This window comes from Tympanuchus pallidicinctus, unplaced genomic scaffold (genome assembly GCF_026119805.1).
Source record: "Tympanuchus pallidicinctus isolate F22 unplaced genomic scaffold, pur_lepc_1.0 scaffold165, whole genome shotgun sequence".
Lineage (NCBI taxonomy): Eukaryota > Metazoa > Chordata > Aves > Galliformes > Phasianidae > Tympanuchus > Tympanuchus pallidicinctus.
In genome coordinates this window covers 1-18,859 of record NW_026294685.1, presented here as the reverse complement: position 1 = coordinate 18,859, position 18,859 = coordinate 1, and the positions used below count along the sequence as shown (strand labels likewise).

General features: G+C 51.4%; 1 protein-coding gene and 1 long non-coding RNA gene across 2 annotated transcripts; both read left to right on the top strand.

Moving 5' to 3' along the window:
- Positions 1–976: 976 nt before the first annotated feature.
- Positions 977–2,136, top strand: LOC128078254 (uncharacterized). The gene is made up of 2 exons (XR_008205486.1): positions 977–1,109; positions 1,726–2,136. It is a non-coding gene; the product is annotated as an uncharacterized LOC128078254 (long non-coding RNA).
- A 13,445-nt stretch (positions 2,137–15,581) lies between these two features.
- LOC128078255 (glucosidase 2 subunit beta-like) lies at positions 15,582–18,859 on the top strand. The gene is made up of 5 exons (XM_052678277.1): positions 15,582–15,613; positions 16,578–16,632; positions 16,736–16,850; positions 17,651–17,746; positions 18,815–18,859. Exons 2-5 carry the CDS (start codon positions 16,588–16,590, stop codon positions 18,838–18,840), a joined length of 282 nt encoding a protein of 93 aa, XP_052534237.1. The 5' UTR covers positions 15,582–15,613; positions 16,578–16,587; the 3' UTR covers positions 18,841–18,859.

Here is an 18,859-nt window from a genome sequence, read left to right as displayed (position 1 = left end):
CAAAACTTGGGTTGCATTAGCAGGAGGAGGGGAAAAGCAAGACCAAGAAAAAACTGTGCTTTCTTTGACGTCTTCCATTCCTTCAGTATATCATAAAGTAAGCCAACATTAGATGTATTCTCCAAAACTATATTGCATAGATTATATGTGATGTTTGCATTTCAGTACTGTTAAATACTCATGGAATACGTGAAGGTAGTGGGAATTACACATGACTTCCTGATGTCATTCCTTCATTTACTCATATCCAGTTATCTTCTCAAAATTGCACTGACTTTTCCCATCTAAGTAATTAAGGGAGAAGGTTTGTTTTAAGGTGTTTATGATCTGAATGAGGGAATGGAGCATACCCATGGTAAGGGTGGCAGACGACACCAACTGTATGGGATAAAGAAAATCATAATCTTGCTGATGAGTAAAAATCATCCTGGCCAAAGTGCACAGCAGGGCTGGCAGAGAAGCCCCCTGGAAGCCCCCAGCTGGATCTGTTTCTCCTTTTTCCGTATGATACGTGGGATTTAGGAAGTCCAGGAAATTGGGAGACATTGATATGTTGAGGGATTTCCCATTCTTTGTGGCCCCGGGACCAGAGCAGCAATGGGAGTCTTTGTTTTACAGTGACCTGTGAGACATTTTGTGGGAATCCAAATGGAGGGTGTTGACACTGAAAACTGACAGGCAACTGAAAACCTGTTGCAACCTCAGAGAAATCTGCTTTGAGCTGTAGATGTTAATGTCTTAATGGGGAGGGTGGTTTCTCCACCCCAGCTCTGTGGGTGCTAATTGCTTCAGAGGGATTACAGCAAATTAAGCATTTGGCTATGCGTGCTCTCCGAGCTGTAGCTGAGGATGGAAAGCAAAGGCAGTCTTTTATTAGTATTAAGCAACAGTCCCAACATATGTCATTTCTGGATAGGCTTAAGAACTCGTTGGAAAAACACGTTGATAATAAGCAGGAGAGAGCTCTTGTTTTGAACAGCTAGTGATTGAAAATGTGAACGCTGACTTCAAAAAAGTGCTGCATGCTCTGAAGAATCCCATTACTAAGGAACTGATGCAACAAAAGGTGCTGGAGTGGAAGCTATCGGATCTCAGCAACTGGAAGCAAGGTTTGCAGAGCCTGAGTTTATGGTTCATTCACCACTGCAAGAAAAGGAGGATCAAACCTCCAGGCTTGGTGACAGTCAGTATGTGGGAGCTGGAGCTGCAAAAGCTGCTGCTGAGATGTATGCTGGTGTTTGGAGTTGCACTATTCCAGCTGTTGGCATTGTTGCAGTGTATTTTTCTTAACCTTTTAGCAGTTGTTCAGTGCTCCAGAAAATTCTAAGATAAGCCTAACAATGTTTAAAGTATGTTTGAAAGTTGTGCTGTGTCTGAATTCTAAATTGGAAAACAGTATTTGCTGTAAAATGACACGTGTTCATGTGCAGTAGATTATCAATATAGGAAGCTTTCTCGTATTTGGTTGTATAGTCCATCTTGACTGGCTGTCTTACCTGCACCTGCCTGGCTTTCTTAATTCTGGTTCTGATTATGTAATTTCAGTGATTTAAATAATAATAGATTTCCCTATTTAAAAACAAAAACAAACAAACAAAATACAAGAAAGGGGGAGTGCAGGTATGACCCCTTAGGAAAGAGTAGCTAAAGCATGCTATGTTCTTAATTTTTTTAAATCATTGACAGTGATGAGGTGGGACTGAGGCTGTGCTTTTGTCTTAATAGGAATATGTCCAAGATGGATACCAGCATGATGAGTCTGGCCGTATCATCATCTGCTGTAACATGAACACAGTACTTTCATCAGTGCTTTGGACTCTCACCGACAAGACGCTCTGTCAGCTGCCTCTCCAAGGAATCATACAAATTGGAATCGTTGGGTTAGGTTAATATGGACTATTATTTGTGCTCTAAAGAACCCATCGTTTTTCTTCTTTCTCTACTAAGAAGAAGAGAAGGGGGAGATGTGGGATAAAGAAAGTCATTATCATGCTAATGAGTAAAAAAGCTTAGCAACTTGAGCCAGATGTCAACACACACAAGGCACCTGGCTCCTACATGTAACCAGTTGTTGTTGCATGGGTGTAAAAGGTTGTAAGCACTTTCAATAAAGATCCTTCATTCTGCACCAGCAAAGGAGTCTGCGCCTCTTTTGCCGCATATGCAAGGGAGCTCAGAGCCCTCTTGCCACACAGCTTAGCATTAAGCGTTGATCTGCCTATGGGTGGGAAGGCTCATGGAGGGATCTAGACTGGCTGGATAGCTGGGCTGAGGCCAACAGGATAAAGTTCAACAAGACCAGTGACAGGTCTGCACTTTGGCCACAGCAACCCCAGGTGACGCTACAGGCTTGGGGCAGAGCAGCTAGAAGACTCTTTCTCCAGAAGAGTGTGTAGGCACTAGACTAGGCTGCCTGAGAGGCGGTGGGGCTGCTGTCCTTGGAGGTGTTCTAGAAACATTTAGATGTTGTACTGAGGGCATGGTTTAGTGGGAAATATTGGTGATAGGTGAATGGTTGGACTGGATGATCTTGGAGGTCTTCTCCAACTTCTGTAATTCTATGATCCCCTGAAATACTTAGAGGTTTAACGAATTAATTTTATTCAAGGACAGTAAAATGATGCTCTGTCAGATACTACTTTTCATCTTACTGTCTAAGTTGAACTTTTACCTACCTGTGTATTCCTATGACCACTTAAGGCAGGTTCTGCTCTTTGGAGTTCTATACTTCAGTAAAGTATCAGTAATTACTCTTAATTTTGTGAGCATGCGTGCTGCTGAGAGTGGACTCTCTCAGGCATTTTAATAACTGTCAAAGGATAACAGTATACTTCTAACAAATACATTTTTGTGATGTTTAACTGAAGTCCTTTTTTGCATATATTTTCATGAAATTCAAATGTCTCTTAAAAAAAAACAAACATTGTACCAAAGATGATGTAAATGCTGTCCCATCATTGAGCAGAATTACAGCAGCAACAACAGCATTGATTGAACACAAAGTGTAATGTGTTCCAATTCTGTTTAAAAGCATATGGATTAATTTTATGCTTTGGCCAAAGTTAAATTAAGCTCAGTGTCAACGTTTTACGGGCTGGTTTGGCCCGGTTCCGTGACCAGCAGGGTGGAGGGATCTGTGGATCCACGCCTCCAGAAAAGGGAAACAGGGGACCCCAAAATACTTGAAAACAGCAGCAATAATCTGAGGTGGAACAAATGATTTACTAAATATAGTATTAGCAAAATACAACGAGAGAGAGAGAGTCTGTCTGGATGGTAGATAGACCTCACCACAGTGCTGAGGTGAGAAGTGCAGTCCAGTTGAGTGACTGAAGAAAAGCAGACGACGAAGAGCAGGCGAAGAAGAAGGATCAGGTGACCTTGCACGGAGTTCTGTCTCCTTGCTGACCGCAAAGCCTCCTGGGAAAACGTAGTTCTTCTCCGTCGGACAAACATTCGGCAGAAGTCAAACCCCCCCAGTGCATTACATGATGTTATGGTGTGGAGTACTGATAACCAAAAATCGTAACACCATGACACTCAGTAAAGTATTTGCAGTGTTTTAGCTAATAACCACAAATTGACTCACGTCTTCCTTCTGTTCATGTAAGGGAGACCTTGTGATTTGATGGGTTTTCTTTTGCTGTGTTTGTTACGGGGCAGGAGTCCATTCTAAGAGGAGTACTGAAAGATATTGTGGTAATTAGGTTGAAACTATCATCCAGTCACAGAAGAAAGGTCAGGACTTGAGAAGTATTATTGCCAAAGCTAAGCCCCCTATCCCAGTGCAGCCACTTGTAAATGTTTGCAGTGTTCCTGGGAACCTGGATTCCACAGCATCCTCAGGTAGGAAACTCACCTGGTCCAATTTAAGCCTATTAATTTCTGTCTTAATCCATTTGGCACAGGGAGTAACTTATTTTCTCTTAGCAGCAGCCTTCTGTGTATTTGCAGATTGTTCCTATGTCTCCCCTCAGGTTTCTCTTTTCTAGTCTAAACAAAGCCAGGTCTTTCAGTGTGTACTCATAGGTTCTGTTCTGCTTTCTAGACTTCTGTATATTTTTGGTATTTTCTGTACTTTTTCCCATTCTCTGGTGTTCTTTGTGGAAGCACAGCACTCCCTGAAGGTTACATCATTACAGGTCAAGTCAATGCTGTGTTGTCTGAAGGCTTGACTTGGCTAATCTTAAATATATCACTTGTAATTAGACATTCTGCTGTGGTGTTTTTTGTTTACAGCTATATAGCATTACTGACTTCTGTTCTGTTTGCTGGAGCTCCAGTGCCTTCAAAAGGAGTTTCAAGCAAGACAGTTGTTGCCCCTCTCAAATGTGTGTAGCAGAGCCTTCTTCCTAATGGCGAAACTTGTCACTTTTTGAAGTTCACTTCTCTCATGTTCATTTTCCCAACTGGTCAAGATTTGACTGAATTTGGATCCTGAGTCCTTCCTAAGCTATTACTGTCTGTAAACTTAATAAGCAAAGATTCTGGAAGGTGGAAGAAGGAAGAAGTTGCCTGCTGACTTGGCTCTTAGGTTATATATTCACTGCCAAATATGGTGTTCTTAGTTTACTTAGTTCAGATGGGGGCTAGGAGAGAGAATATTCAGTGACATAGTTAGCTGAAATTACGACTTTATTCTGTCTTTCCTGTGAAAACAGAGTACTTCAGCTTCTGCTAATGTTAAGATCAACATCATGTGGGCGTTATCAGTCCTTTTCTATCTGGCAGTGCAAAGTTATGTTCATCAGAACTGTGTTGGTGCATTATTCCCCTGTTGTAATAAATACTTGATCATGCACTTATATTCAAATGTTTCTTATCTGAAGACTGGACTCTGACACAATTTGGTGGCCTTGAATCTAACTACTTTGATAGATTCCAAGAGTTCTTAGATGAGAAAAGCAAGTACAAGTCCTTGGACCAGGCGCTGTAGCAACAGTGATGTCACATTTGTTTTACACCTAATCCCTACAAGTGTGTTAAAAGAGCCATTCCTTATTTGCACTGGTAAAACTGAGATGTCACTTTGAAGAGAAGTCCTTATGTTATGATCACATCAAATGCAATTACCCTGAACCAGCAGAGCCATAGTGCAACATCTATTGGAAAGGGACAGAAAAAATGTATTGATGTTATCTTGAAGAATAAGGCAACTTCTGAATATTTATGTAGCTTTCACATGAAAGCTACAGTGTTCCACTGCAGGACTGGCCATGCTAGGAGAGTGACTGGAGGCTCCCAGCTGCTATTTCTCTCATTAGTGGTGTCATACACAGGGAACTTCCATGTTATTGCACAACACTTCTCTGAGCAGTTGAATTAACAGAAGAAAGGAATTGCACAACTTAAGGGTGGAGGAAAAATGCAGATTATCCAGAGTCAGCATTTTCTCCATTGTTACAGGATCTTGATGTGGCGCTTAATTTTTATCCTTTACTTTTATTGTTAACCTGATTTTACTGTGTTCTGAAGTTAAAAGAAGGCAGGATTTCAAAATTCTGAGACTTGTTAGTCTTAAAACCTTCTTAATCCAACATACTTTCTAATCTCTACATAAAAGAAGAGTTCTAATTGTCTACAAGCATTATCTAAAGTCTTCGTGCAAGATGTGAATAGTAAGGCTGCCATCTCTTATAGGGAGCAAGCTCACAGGTAGCTAAATCTGTGCTGGCTGTTCTACTGCTTTGAGCATCAGTGAGACAATAAGAAAGAAATGGCAGGTGTAGTTTAAATACAGGCCCAAATTCAAACTGACTGAAATGCTGGTCGGGTGTTTCCACTTGTTTGCAAAGCCCGCAACAGCAAACTCATCTTGGAGCTGACTTGCAGTGTGAGCTGTGAAAAATAACAGCACGTAGTAATGTAGCTGCTTTTCTGCTTCCATGCTATTACTCAGAGTCCTGCCAAAATGCTTGGATTAAGCGCTTTCTGCTTTCCCAGGATAGCACCTGCCCCTAGACTTGCTGTTTAAGCTCTCATTTTGGAAGTGAGAAATGCCTGCATATAGTATACTCTCCCACAGTCCCCAAAGGTGTCTCATTTTACCAATCTGTAGACTGGTCTCACAAGCAGCTACCAATCACTGTGCAGATAACGTTGCCTCATATCCGTGTGCGCCAATGAGCTGACCAAAAAGCTGTGCCTCAGGGGAGGATGCTGGTTTCAGGTGGTAACGGCTCCAGAAAGAATGAGACCAGAGGCTGAATGCATTCCTGGCCCAACTCCATACTCTCACCTAGGGTCACACCAGGGGATCTTGGACTAATGAATATAAAATACTCTCCACCACTGTAGATAAAAAAGACATTTCAAGTGGAGGGAATAGAAGCTGAGCAAATGAATGAAATGCCTTCTTCCATATGTGATTCTGGGCTGTGAGGTAATGTTGGAAAAAGTTTTTATTTTACTCTAATTGAAATTTCTGTGATCAGTGGTCTGACATGGTTATATGCTTTCTTTTATTTTTTATGAAATACTAGTCCTGAAGATAACATTTTGAGTTTCCTAGTGCACAGATTTTCCATTTCTAATATTATCCACAGAATGTACATATAAATATGGAGTTCTCAATTATTTTCAAGTAAGCAACACTGAAAGTCAAGATACCCCTGTAATGTAAATTTTGATACTGTGCAAATGCAGAGGTAAAAAGAGTTAAAATTCTTGGGTCTCTTGAATTCACTGTGATCCCTCTGCTACTGAAACCTTGCCACTTAATTCCAATAGAGCTGTGCAGCAGACACCTCGCACGCTTTGTGGTGGTCTTGGTGAAAAACAGCCATGTTTATAACTGCTACATGAAATTCAGCACAGATACATTCAGTTGCTGCAAGGTTCAGGGCTCCTGTGATATAAATATTGTGAAAAATTAGAATGGAACAAAATATATACATTAGAATTAGGATTAGAATAGCACCAGAACGCTGTGGTTCTCCTTTCTCCCTCCAACTTCCATTCCACTCACTCATCCTATATGGTATCTGAGGTCCAGACAGCAAAATTATTCAAAGATTTGGACTGAACTTTAGTAAAGAAGACCAGTCGTAGTGACTGGCCAGCCTGGCTGACTACACTGTGCCTGAACTCTAAAGGCATCATGCTGCAGAGCAGTCAAAGCTGGTGTGTCACATGAAATGTACCCTGAAGTAATGACAAAACACAACTGATCAGCACGCTGACCGGAGTTGCTGTCTGCATGTTCTAGTGTTTGCTCCTTGCTGGAACAGTGGGCTTCTTGTCTTTTGGCATGGGAGAATACATCTATTTTTTTGAGATTGTTTTCAAAAGCTCATGTGAAAAGACTTTCCTAATTTTTTGCTATTGCATTCTTTTTGAAAATTTAATTATGAAATGACAAAGAAGCAATACATGTGTAAAGTAATGTCACCTCTAGTTCCAAAACTGAAGGGTAATAATGAAGTTCACTTAACACATGAGAAATGGTACTGATTAGTTTAACCCTTGGCTTGAAATGTAGGTTCCATGGTGCTAGGTATGCAAACAATGCTCAGTTGATCCATCAAAAAAAAACAACCATGGCTTTATATAATAGCTACGATTAAATGCTTGTTCTCCATGATCACATAACATATGGCTTTGTGTTAGAACATACACAGTCCCAAAAGACATTATGTGAACATAAAAGATTGTTGACTCACGATTCTCCCTTTCACATTCTCTGGCAACCTCTCTACAAGAACAGATGCACATACACAAATATAAGGATCCTAATGGGATTTTTTTTCCTTCAGCTTAATGCATTACTGACAGAATGTTTACAGAAGAGTTTTGCATCTTTATTGGAAAAAAATATACAGAACTTGACTGATGACGAACTCCAGGTTGCATCCATAACCTAAGATTATAGCCAGGAATAACCAGGGGAACCTGGATTAAATCACAGTATCTTCCTATGTTGAAGCACCTTTGGAAATGTTTTCTCTTTTCCATTCTGTTTTGTATAATGTTTTTCTCCTGATTTGCTGTTATTCCTTTGTGAGATCATAGATTAAGGATGTGGCAAGAATCAATTTGTTCAGTTTGTGCAAAACAAAGGAAATAATACTGGTGCTTCAGCCATAGGCTCTTCAGTTCTGCATCCCTTTTCCATCACAGCTACTTCCTGAAGGATTTCTTTATCCTCCTTTGTGAGGGCTCCTCTCTTTTCTTGCTGACTTCCTTCCATCTTCAGCCTTTTGTTTCTGTGAATTTCTGTTAGGTCTCCTTGGCCACTAATTTTTTTAGATAGGGATTGATTGTGGCAGGGAATCTCCAGAAGTTTTCTCTGTCAGCTCTCTCTGCCATGGCAGTTCTGTACAGATCTGGAGCAGGATGAGTGTTGTCTACTGCTTTCCATCAAAATGGAGATGCTTGGAGGCAAGAGCAACACTGTTGGTTCAGGGGTCCAGGCACGTTCTTTAGGCTGTCCGGGGATTGGCAGGGGGCGAAGGGTGGGGAAGGAGGGATCTCTCCAGGATGGAAATGACAACAGCAGGATATGATAAACTTGCTACTAGAGAGCATAGAAAGCTACTGAAATTGCTAGCCAGGAGGGAGAAGAACAGCACATAGGTGATGCAGCAACCAGATGGCACAGTGTCACAGCACTCAGGTGACGCAGCACACAGGTGACGCAGCAGCAAGGTGGCACAGTGGCACAGCACCCAGGTGACAAAGTGGCACAGCACGCAGGTGGCACAGTGACACAAAACCCAGGGGACACAGTGGCACAACACCCAGGCGGCACAGTGACGCAGAACCCAGGGGACACAGTGGCACAGCACCCAGGCGGCACAGTGACGCAGAACCCAGGTGGCACAGTTACACAGAAACCAGGTGGCACAGTGACACAGCACCCAGATGACGCAGCACCCAGATAGCTCAGTGGCAAAATGCCCACAACAGTGACACAGCCAGCCCCCCGATGGAGCTGTGATGGCTGTGATGTGCCCTTTTCAGCAGCCGCCCCCCACTTATCAATCAGTCAGCAGCTGCCCACCTTATCAATCAATCAATGTGCGTGAGGTTTGGGCGCAGGGGGTTTGCACGGGGGGGTTGCACGAGGGTTTGAGCATGGGGTTTGCATGAGGGTTGTGCACAGGTGTTGCGCACGTGGGGTTTGCACAATGGGTTGCACAAGTGTTGGGCTCGGAGGGGTTAATAAAGGTGTGAGTGTGGGTTTGCACGAGGGTTTTGCACATGGGTTTGTATGAGGATTGTGCATGGGGGGTGCATGAGGGGGTTACAAAAGGCAGTGAGCATGGGGTTCGCACGAGGATTGTTCAAATGAGGGGTGCGGGAGGGGGTTTGCATGAGGTTCGTGCACAAGGGCTGCACACATAAGATTTGCACGGGGGTGTGAGCTTCGGGTTTCCACGAGGGTTGTGCACATGGGGGTTTGCACGAGCGCTGTTCAAATGGGGGGTGTTGGAGGGGGTTTGCACAAGGGTGTGAGCCTCGGGTTTGCAAGAGTATTGGGCACAGGGGGTTGGGCACGGGGAGGTTGCACGAGGGTGTGAGCGTGGGGTTTGCACGAGGGTTGTGCATGTGGGTTGGGTACAGGGGGTTTGCACAAGGGAATTGCACGAGGGTTGTGCAAAAGGGGGTGCGGGAGTGGGGTTGCACAAGGGTTGTGCACGGGGGGGTTGCACAAGCGGTTGCACAAGGGTGTGAGCGTGGGGTTTGCACGAGGACTGTGCAGATGGGGGAGTGTGGGGGGATTTGCACGAGAGTGTTAGCGTGGGGTTTTGCACAAGGGTTTTGCTCATGGGGTTTGCACAAGGGTTGTGGGGGAGGATTGGGCACGGGGGGTTGCACGAGGGTGTGAGCGTGGGGTTTGCACGACGGGTTTTGCACGAGGGTTGTGCACAAGCGTTGCACACATGGGGTTTGCATGAGTGGTTGTACAAGGGTTGTTCACAAGGGGGTTGCACGAGGGTTGTGCACGCGGGCTTTGCACGAGGGGGTGCACAGGACACAGCACCCCCCATCCCCCCTTTTGCACAACAGTTGCACAAGCACAGGGCCTTTCACCACCCCCAGCCCCTTGCACAAGCATTTTCACACCAGCTCTTCCCCTTGCACAATAAATCCCTTTGCACCAGCGCTCCCCTTTGCACTCTCCCCCTCCATGCGTGGCTCCCCCTTGCATAAGTGCCCCCCTTGCACACTCCTCCCTCACACAAGCATCCTCTTGCACAACTGCACCCCCCTTGCACAATCCCCTCCCCCCGGCACATTTCTTTTCCTTTGCACAAGCAGCCCCTCTCCACGCTTCCCATTGCACACTTCACCCTCACAGGAACGCTCTCCTCTTGCATGCTTTCCCTTGCACAAGTGCCCCCATGCTTCCTCCCCTTGCACAAGTCCCCCTCGCATGCTTTTCCTTGCACAACCACTCCCCTTGCACCACCACCCCTTTTGCACACACCCCTTTGCACAACCCCCCCTCAGACACTCACATCCCCCTTGCACACGCATGCCCCCTTCCACACCTCTCCCTTGCACCAGCACTCCCCTTGCACAACTGCCCCATTTGCACACTCCTTTTGCACAACCACCCCCTTTGCACAACTGCCCCTCTTTCACAACCAACTCCCCACTCTCCCCAGTTTGCACAAGCATCCCCCTTTTCACGACAACCTGCCCCCCTTTGCACAAGAACCCCCCCCTTTAAAAAAGGCCCTCCTTGCACAACTGCCCCCCTTTCAAAATCACTTCCCTCCCCTTTGCACAACCACCCCCTTTCACAACAACTCCCCCCCAAACTTTGCACAACAGCCCCCTTTTCACAACCAGCTCCCCCCTTTGCACAATCAGGGTCCCCCTTTGCAACCGCCCCCCCTTTCTTTGCACAACTGCTCCCCTTTGCACGACGACCCCCCTTTGCACGATGACCCCCCTTTGCACAACCCACACTTGCACAACTGCCCACCCTTTTCACAACCAACTCCCCACTCTACCCCCTTTGCACAATCACCCCCCCCTTTAAGACCCCTCTTGCACAACTGCCTCCCCTTGCATAACAGCCCCCTTTTCACGACTCCCTCCCCCCCTTTGCACAACAACCCCCCTTTCATACCCCCCTTTGCACAACAGCCCCCTTTTCATGACCACCTCCCCTCTTTTGCACAACTCCCCCTTTACAACCCCCCCTTGCACCACTGCCCCCCCTTTCACAACTCCCCACTTTTCATGACCCTCTCCCCCCTTTGCACAACAACCACCCTTTTAAGCCCCCCCTTGCACAACTCTTTCCTTCTCATGACCCCCCTCCCCCCTTTTGCACAACAACCCCCCCCCTTTAAAACCCCGCTTGCACAACAGCTCCCTTTCACAACCACTTCCTCCCCTTTGCACAACAGCCCCCTTTTCACGACCCCCTCCCTCCCCCCCTTCACACAACAGCCTGCCCCCCCAAATACCTTCCACCTCGAAGTCCATGTGCTGCCATTCAGCGAGACCTGGACAGGCTGGAGAGCTGGGCAGTAAAAAACCGGATGAGGTTTAACAGAAGCAAGTGTAGAGTCTTGCATCTGGGGAGGAATAATTGCATGCAGCGGTACAGGATGGGGATGAGCTGCTGGAGGGGAGCTCTGCGGAGAGGGACCTGGGTGTCCTGGTGGACGACAGGTCGGTCATGAGCCAGCAGTGTGCCCTTGTGGCCAAGAGGGCCAGTGGCATCCTGGGGTGCATTGCACAGAGCGTGGCCAGCAGGTCGAGGGAGGTGATCCCCCCCTCTGCTCTGCCCTGCTGAGGCCTCATCTGGAGCTCTGCGTCCAGTTCTGGGCTCCCCAGCACAGAACAGACAGGGATCTCTTGGAAAGAGTCCAGCGGAGGGCCACCAAGATGGCGAGGGGCCTGGAGCATCTCTGCTATGGGGAAAGGCTGAGTGAACTGGGTCTGTTCAGCCTGGAGAAAAGAAGGCTGAGAGGGGACCTGATCCAGGTCTATCAGTATCTGAGGTGTGGGGGGCAGAATGGCGAGGCCGGACTCTGTTCAGTGGTGAGTGGAGACAGGACAAGGGGAATGGATGGAAACTGCAGCATAGGAAGTTCTGCACCAATGTGCGAAGGAACGGCTGTACAGTGAGGTGACGGAGCACTGGAACAGGCTGCCCAGGGAGGTGGGGGAGTCTCCTGCTCTGGAGATGTTCAAGACCTGCCTGGATGCCGACCTGTGTGACTTGGTGTAGGAACTGCTTGGGCAGGGGGTTGGACTCGATGAGCTCTGCAGCTCCCTTCCAACCCCTACGATTCTGTGATAATTCTGTGAAGTCCTAGAAGATTTACTGCTACCACTGAAATTGCAATAGTGCATGTCAGAGGTCACCAGAGGGGAATTCCATCATTGCCCAAGGCAACCGAGCAGCAGATAAAACAGCCCGTGAGGCTGCTCTACAATCAACAATTACTATGAACCATCTTGCGCCCGAGGTACCACCTCCTCCCCCAAAACAAATTCCCAGTACAGAAAAGGAAACCCTTAGGAACTTAGGAGCCACGGAGTCCGAGGGAAGGTGGATCATTTCAGATGGGAGAGAATATTAAGCAAGGCAGTGACAAGCGCAATTTTAATCACCCTGCATCAAGGCAGTCATTGGGGAGTACAAGTGTGATGCTGTGCTGCAGAAATACGTCAGCACAGGGATATATAGGGGTATATACTCTGGCTAAACAGGTCTGTAGGGGATGTGTAGCGTGCCAGAAAGTGAATAATAAGGCTATCAGACACCGGCCTGAAGGGGAAAGAGAGCCGGGGATTTGACCATTCCAAAGTACTCAAGCAGATTTTACATAACTCCCGAATGCAGGGAAAATCAAGACTCGTTCGTGTCAGCAGAGCATTGAAGTGGTGGGCAGAAGCATTTCCGTCAGTATCTGCCACTGCAAATGTGGTGGCCAGGGTGATTTTGGAACACATGATCCCTAGGTATGGAGGGGTAGGATATGTGGATTCAGACCAAGGCAGTCATTTCACTTCACACACATTACAGAAACTAATGCACGCTTCAGGGATTAAATGGGAATTTCATACCCCCGGCACCTGCCGTCATCAGGAAAAGCAGAAAGAACGAGTCAGAGAATACAGAAGCTCCTCACAAGTTGGCCGTAGAGACTCGGCTCCGTTGGACCAAATGCTTGCCTCTGGCACTTCTCCGAATCCGTACAGCACCAAGACAGGCTGTGGGGGTTTCTCCATAGGAAATGTTATTCGGGTTCCCATATCTGGGAAAGAAAAATGAGGTACCGCAGTTTGAAACTCAAGATGTGTTCCTTAAGAACCGCAGACTCGGACTGTCTTCCTCACTATCCTCTCTCAGGACCCGAGGACTGCTGGCACAATCATCGCCTCTGCAATTTCCCATTCATCCATCCCAGCCTGGAGGCTGGGTGCTCATCCAGACCAAGGAGGCAAAGCTGCAACCCGACTGCGAAGGACCGTTCCAAGCAGTTGTGAGAGCAGAAGCAGCTGTCAGGACAGCGTCGTGGCTTTGTGAGTTTTGCCTTTCGGTATTCCACATCATACCATCGTGTGGGGCACTGGGACTTTCACTGTCAGTGCTCAAGTCCTGGGTACCTGCCCAGAAGAGAAGAAGAACTGCATTCCCCAGGGGACCTTGCGCTCAGGGCGAGGAGGTTGAACTCCTGGCAAGGTCTCCTGATGCTCTTTCTCGCCTGCCCTTCGTCCTGGGCGCTGCTCCCGTCTCCCCGCTGCTCAGCTGCACTGCGCATCTCACCTCAGCCTTGTGCTGAGGCCTGTCCACCTTTCGGACATTCTCATTATATTTGATTTATTAGCTTCCATTCTGATTATATTGTATTATAGTGTGTTCTCTTGCATCCCGCTAATATACTTAGTGAATTCGTTTGTTTCTCCTCAGATCGGTGCCGCTGTTTTAATTATTTTGGGGTCCCCTGTTTCCTTTTTTTTCCTGAGGATCCCTCCGCCCCACTCGTCACGGAACCGGGCCGAAGCAGCCCTTAAACCGTTGACAGGGGGCACAGGGCGGAGGGGGCAAAATTAATGGGGGGGGGATCACAGGATGAGGGAGGGGGAGCCCAAGAGGGGGGACACAGGGTGGGGGGGTCAGAAGTGGAGAGGGGAAAAAAGGAATTGGGGGGTGCGGGGTGGGGGGGCACGAAATTGTGGGGGGATATGGGGGGCACAACGCATGGAGGTTGCGGGGGGGGCACAAAATTGCGGAGGGGGCACAGAGTGGAGGGTTAGGGTTAGGGTTAGGGTTAGTTAGTTAGGGTTAGGGGGAGAGGCAAAATTAATGCGGGGGGCACAGGGTTGGGGAGGCACGGGGGGGGTCAGAAGGTGGGGGGGCACAGGGCAGGGGGTGTTCAAAATTGTGGGGGGGGACACAGAGCGTGGGAGTTCATAGGGTGGGTGGGGCAAAAGGAAGGGGGGGTCAGAAGGTGAGGGGGGGCACAGGGCTTTGGGGAGCTGCAGGGCGGGGGGGCACAAAATTGGGGGGGGGCACAGGGTGTAAGGTGAGATACAGTGGGGAAGGGGGGGGCAAAAGGCCCGGGGGGGGCAGAGGGTGTGGGGAGGGTCACAGAGTTGGGGGGGCCACAGCGAATGAGGGGGTGAGCAGGTGAGGGGAGGGGGCGCAAAATTCTAAGGGTTGGGGGAAGCACAGAGTGTGGGAGGGGCAAAATTCGGGGGGGGGCACAGAGCTTTCGGGGGGGGGGAACAGGGTGTGTGTGGGGGGGTTCCCCCATTTTGGGGATGGGGTCGAAGCCCCTGCAGACCACTTCTGGGGAGGGGGGGCGAGGGGGGGTCCTCACATCCATGGCCCGCGCTGTGTTGCGCTGTAGCCATCGGATCTCAGCCTTCAGCCACCACCTCCGTTCCTCAGGGGTCTCTAAAATGGGGGGGGGGCACAGGAGGGGGGTCAAGGACATCAGTTGTACCCCCCCCAATTTAAGGTGTCCCCCCCGCACTCCATTACCTGCGCTGTGCTTCTGTCCCTGCAGAAGGGTTGGGATGTGGGGGGTGCCCATGGCGGGGGGGGCGTTAAACCTGCATGGGGGGTCAATAGGGTGGACAGACCCCCCCCCTTATAGACAACTCCCCCATCCCCAAAATGCTGCCCCCCACCTTCCCCATAGGGGGGTCTTCAGCCCCCCGCCCGACCCCCAATTCCCCCCCATCCCAAATTCCTCCCTCCCCAGTTCAATCCTCCTTGCCTCCACCGCCCCCCCCCCCTCCCAGGGTCCTCCAATCCTCCCCCTAATGTGATCTGCAGCCCCCCCGCCCCCATCCAAAGACCTCCCCCCCAGAACCTCAGTGCCCCCCCCTCGAACCCCAAATTCGCCCCCCCCCCCCCCCCCCAGCACGCACAAGTGCCGCTCTGCTTCCACGCGTTCTTCCTGTCGCTACGGCAACCAAACGCTTCGCTCCCATTGGCTGACCGCCGCCGCCACACTCAATATGGCCGCCGCTCCCCGCGCGCAAACTGGCGGTGTTGTCACATCCAACATGGCGGCCGCGTCTCCGGGACGGTACTTCCGGGAGAACGGCGCACGCCCGGAACTTCCGTGATTTGGCTTCCGCTTCCTGCGTGTGGGCTGTGCACCCAGCACGAGTGGCCGTCTGTGTGGTACGGCGGGCGTCCGGGGGGAACTGGAGGCCTAGAAGGGGTTTGGGGGCTCTATAGGGGTCTGAGGGTGAGGGTCTGTAGGGCTTTTGGGGGGGTGTTTGAGGGGGTTTGGGGGCGTCTGTGGGGATTTGAGGGCGCTGTGTGAGGCTGGGGGGTCTTGGGGTGGGGGCTGGGGGGGTCTTGGGGAGTTTCAGGGTCTGTAGGGTGAAGCAGGGGGCCAATATGGGCCTGTTTGGGGAGGAAGCGGTCTGTGGGGTGGCTCCATCGGGGAAGGTTTGTAGGGTACCTGGAGGAGCCTTGAAGGGGGAGGGCTCTTGGGGGGGGGGCTATAGGGGAAGGGGGGGGGGTCTGTGGGGGTCTCGGTGGCGATTTGGGTGAGTCTGAGGGGTCTGTGTACGTTCACGTGGTGTGAAGGGGGGAGATGGGGCACTGAGGGGGAGCGGGGGGGTCTGTAGGGGGCTGAGGGGTCTGTAGGGGTGGTCTGCGTGGGGGGGTTTTGCGTGGGGGGGGGGGGGTCTCCATGGGGACGTAGGGGGGTCTGAATACGGCCATGAATGGGGTCTGTATGGGGGGGGTCTGCATGGGGAAATGGGGGGTCTGCATGGGGCTGGTCTGGTCTGTATGGGGATATGGGGAAGGGATTTGTATGGGGACGTGGGGAGGGGGTTTGTATGAAGGGGATCTGTAATGGGGAGGGGGTCTGTATGGGGATGTGGAGGGGGTCTGCGTGGGGGGGTCTCTATGGGGGGGAAGATCTGGGGGGGTCTGTATGGGGAGGGATCGGTATGGGGGGCACTGGGGCTTTGTAGGGGGAGCAGCAGGAGCCCTATAGAGAACCTTGGGGGGGGGCTTTAAATATCCCCGGGGTGATCTGTGAGAAGTCGAGGAGCATCTATAGGGAGCTGGGGGGGGGCAGTAAGGGGGGGGTTATAGATTCCAGCCCCCCCTCCCCTTTACACCCCAGCCCCCCTTCCATGCTGCTGCCCCTGATGCTGGTCCCCCCCCCGGATGCTGTGGAGGTGACGCGGCCCTGCGGCGTCTCACTGAGCACTGAGTGACCCCCCCCTTGAGCTCCCCCACATGAGGACACCCCCCCTTAACGCTCCCCCCCCCCCGCCCCAGACCATCACTTCTGAGGAATCCCAGCCTTTCACCTGCCTTGACGGTTCCTCCACCATCGCCTTTGAGTGGGTCAACGACGACTATTGCGACTGTCGCAACGGCTCTGACGAACCTGGTGAGCCCCCCCTGCTCCTCCCCCTCCCCCAGAAGCGGTCTGCAGGGGCTTCGACCCCATCCCCACAATGGGGGAACCCCACCGGGTGGCCCCCCCACACCCTGTGGCCCCCCATCCCCAAAGCTCTCTGCCCCCCCCATGATTTTGCTCCCCCCCTGCAACCCCGCAATGTCGTGTGCCCCCCCCTCACCTGCTGACCCCCCTATTCCCTGTGCCCCCCCCACTTTATGACCCCACTGTGTCCCCCCCCACATCCTGTGCCCCCCCCCCCAGTTTTGTGCCCACCCGCCCTGCAACAACCTGATGACCTGTGCCCCCCTCATTTTCCAACCCCCCCGTTTGCCCCCACCCCCCCCAAACCCTTGCCCCCCCTCGTTTACCCCCTCACCCTTTGCCCCTCCTTCCCACCCTTATCTACCCACAACCCCCCACACCCTTGGGCCTCCAACCCCCTCACGCCCCCTTTCCCCCCGTCTGCCCCCCCCCCCACCTCCCCAAAACCCTTGGCACCACACCCTTGGACCCCCCCACATCCTTGGTGCTCCCCCTCGCTCCCCCCACCATTCACCCCCACCCCCCCCCACCTTTCTCCACATCCACCCCTCCTGCACACCCTTGGGCCCCACCTTTTACTCCCTCCCACTCTTTCCCCCCCCCCCTCACCCTTACCCCTCTACCCCCACACCGTCTCCCACCCCACACCCTGTGCCCCCCCCACAATTTTGTGCCCCCCTGCCCTGCACCCCCCACTCCTGGGGTCCTCCTCCCTGACCCCCCCCTCTTCCCTCCCCCCACTTCAGGGCCCTCAGCCTGCCCCAATGGCCATTTCCACTGCACCAATGCTGGGTACCGACCCCAGAACATCCCCTCTGCCCACGTCAATGATGGCGTCTGTGGTGAGTGGGGGGGGTCGTTGTGGGGTGTTTTTTAGCGGGGGGAGGAGGGGGGTGGGATCAAAGTGTCCCTGGGGGGTTAATTTGGGGGCGCTGTAGGGGATTGGGGGGCCTGGGTGGGCACTGAGGCCCTCAAAGCTCTGTGTGGGGTGGAGGGGGGTGTGGGGAGGATGTGGGGTCCTATGTGGGGTGGGGGGGGTCCTTGGGGGGTGGTGGTTGAGGGTATTGGAGGGGTCTCAAGGTGGGGGGGGGGCACCATCTGTATCTAGGGGTGGTGCTTTGGGGGCTGTGTAGGAGATGGGGGTTCCTAGAGGGGCACTGAGAGACCCCCGAAGCTCTGTGTGGGGTGGAGGGGTTGTGGGGGTCTGTGGGGGTCTCAGTGGCGATTTGGGTGAGTCAGAGATCTGTGTAGGGTCACGTGGTCTGAAGGGGGGAGATGGGGCACTGGGGGGCAGCGGGGGGTTCTGCAGGGGGCTGAGGGGTCTGTAGGGGGTGTGGAGGGGGTTTGTATGGGGGGTCTGCGTGGGGGGGTTTTGCGTGGGGGGGGGAGGTCTGCATGCGGACGTACGGGGGTCTGTATAGGGCCATGAATGGGGTCTGTATGGGGGGGGGGTCTGCATGGGGACATGGGGGGGTCTTTATGGGGCTGGTCTGGTCTGCATGGGGATATGGGGAAGGGATTTGTATGGGAACGTGGGGAGGGGGTTTGTATGAAGGGGGTCTGTATGGGGGGGAAGCTGGGGACGAGGTCTGTATTGGGGAGGGGGTCTGTATGGGAGGGTCTGCATGGGGATGTGGGAGGGGTCTGTATGGGGGGGAAGCTGGGGAGGGGGTCTGTAGGGGGGTCTGTATGGGGAGGGATTTGTATGGGGTGGTACTGGGGCTTCGTAGGGGGAGCAGCAGGAGCCCTGTAGGGAACCTTGGGGTGGAGGGGGGGGGCTTTAAATATCCCCAGGACGGTCTGTGAGAAGCTGAGGAGCATCTATAGGGAGCTGGGGGTCTGTGGGGCTGGGGGAGGCCAGTAAGGGGGGGGTTATAGATTCCAGCCCCCCCTCCCCTTTTCCACCCCAGCCCCCCTTCCATGCTGCTGCCCCTGATGCTGGTCCCCCCCCCGGA

Coding starts and splice junctions, on each gene's coding strand:
- LOC128078255 (XM_052678277.1), top strand. CDS start 16,588: ATGCTGCTGCCCCTGATGCTGGTCCCCCCCCCGGATGCTGTGGAG. Junction 16,633..16,735: donor CCCCCCCGGATGCTGTGGAG/GTGACGCGGCCC, acceptor CCCCCGCCCCAG/ACCATCACTTCTGAGGAATC. Junction 17,747..18,814: donor CGTCAATGATGGCGTCTGTG/GTGAGTGGGGGG, acceptor TTTCCACCCCAG/CCCCCCTTCCATGCTGCTGC.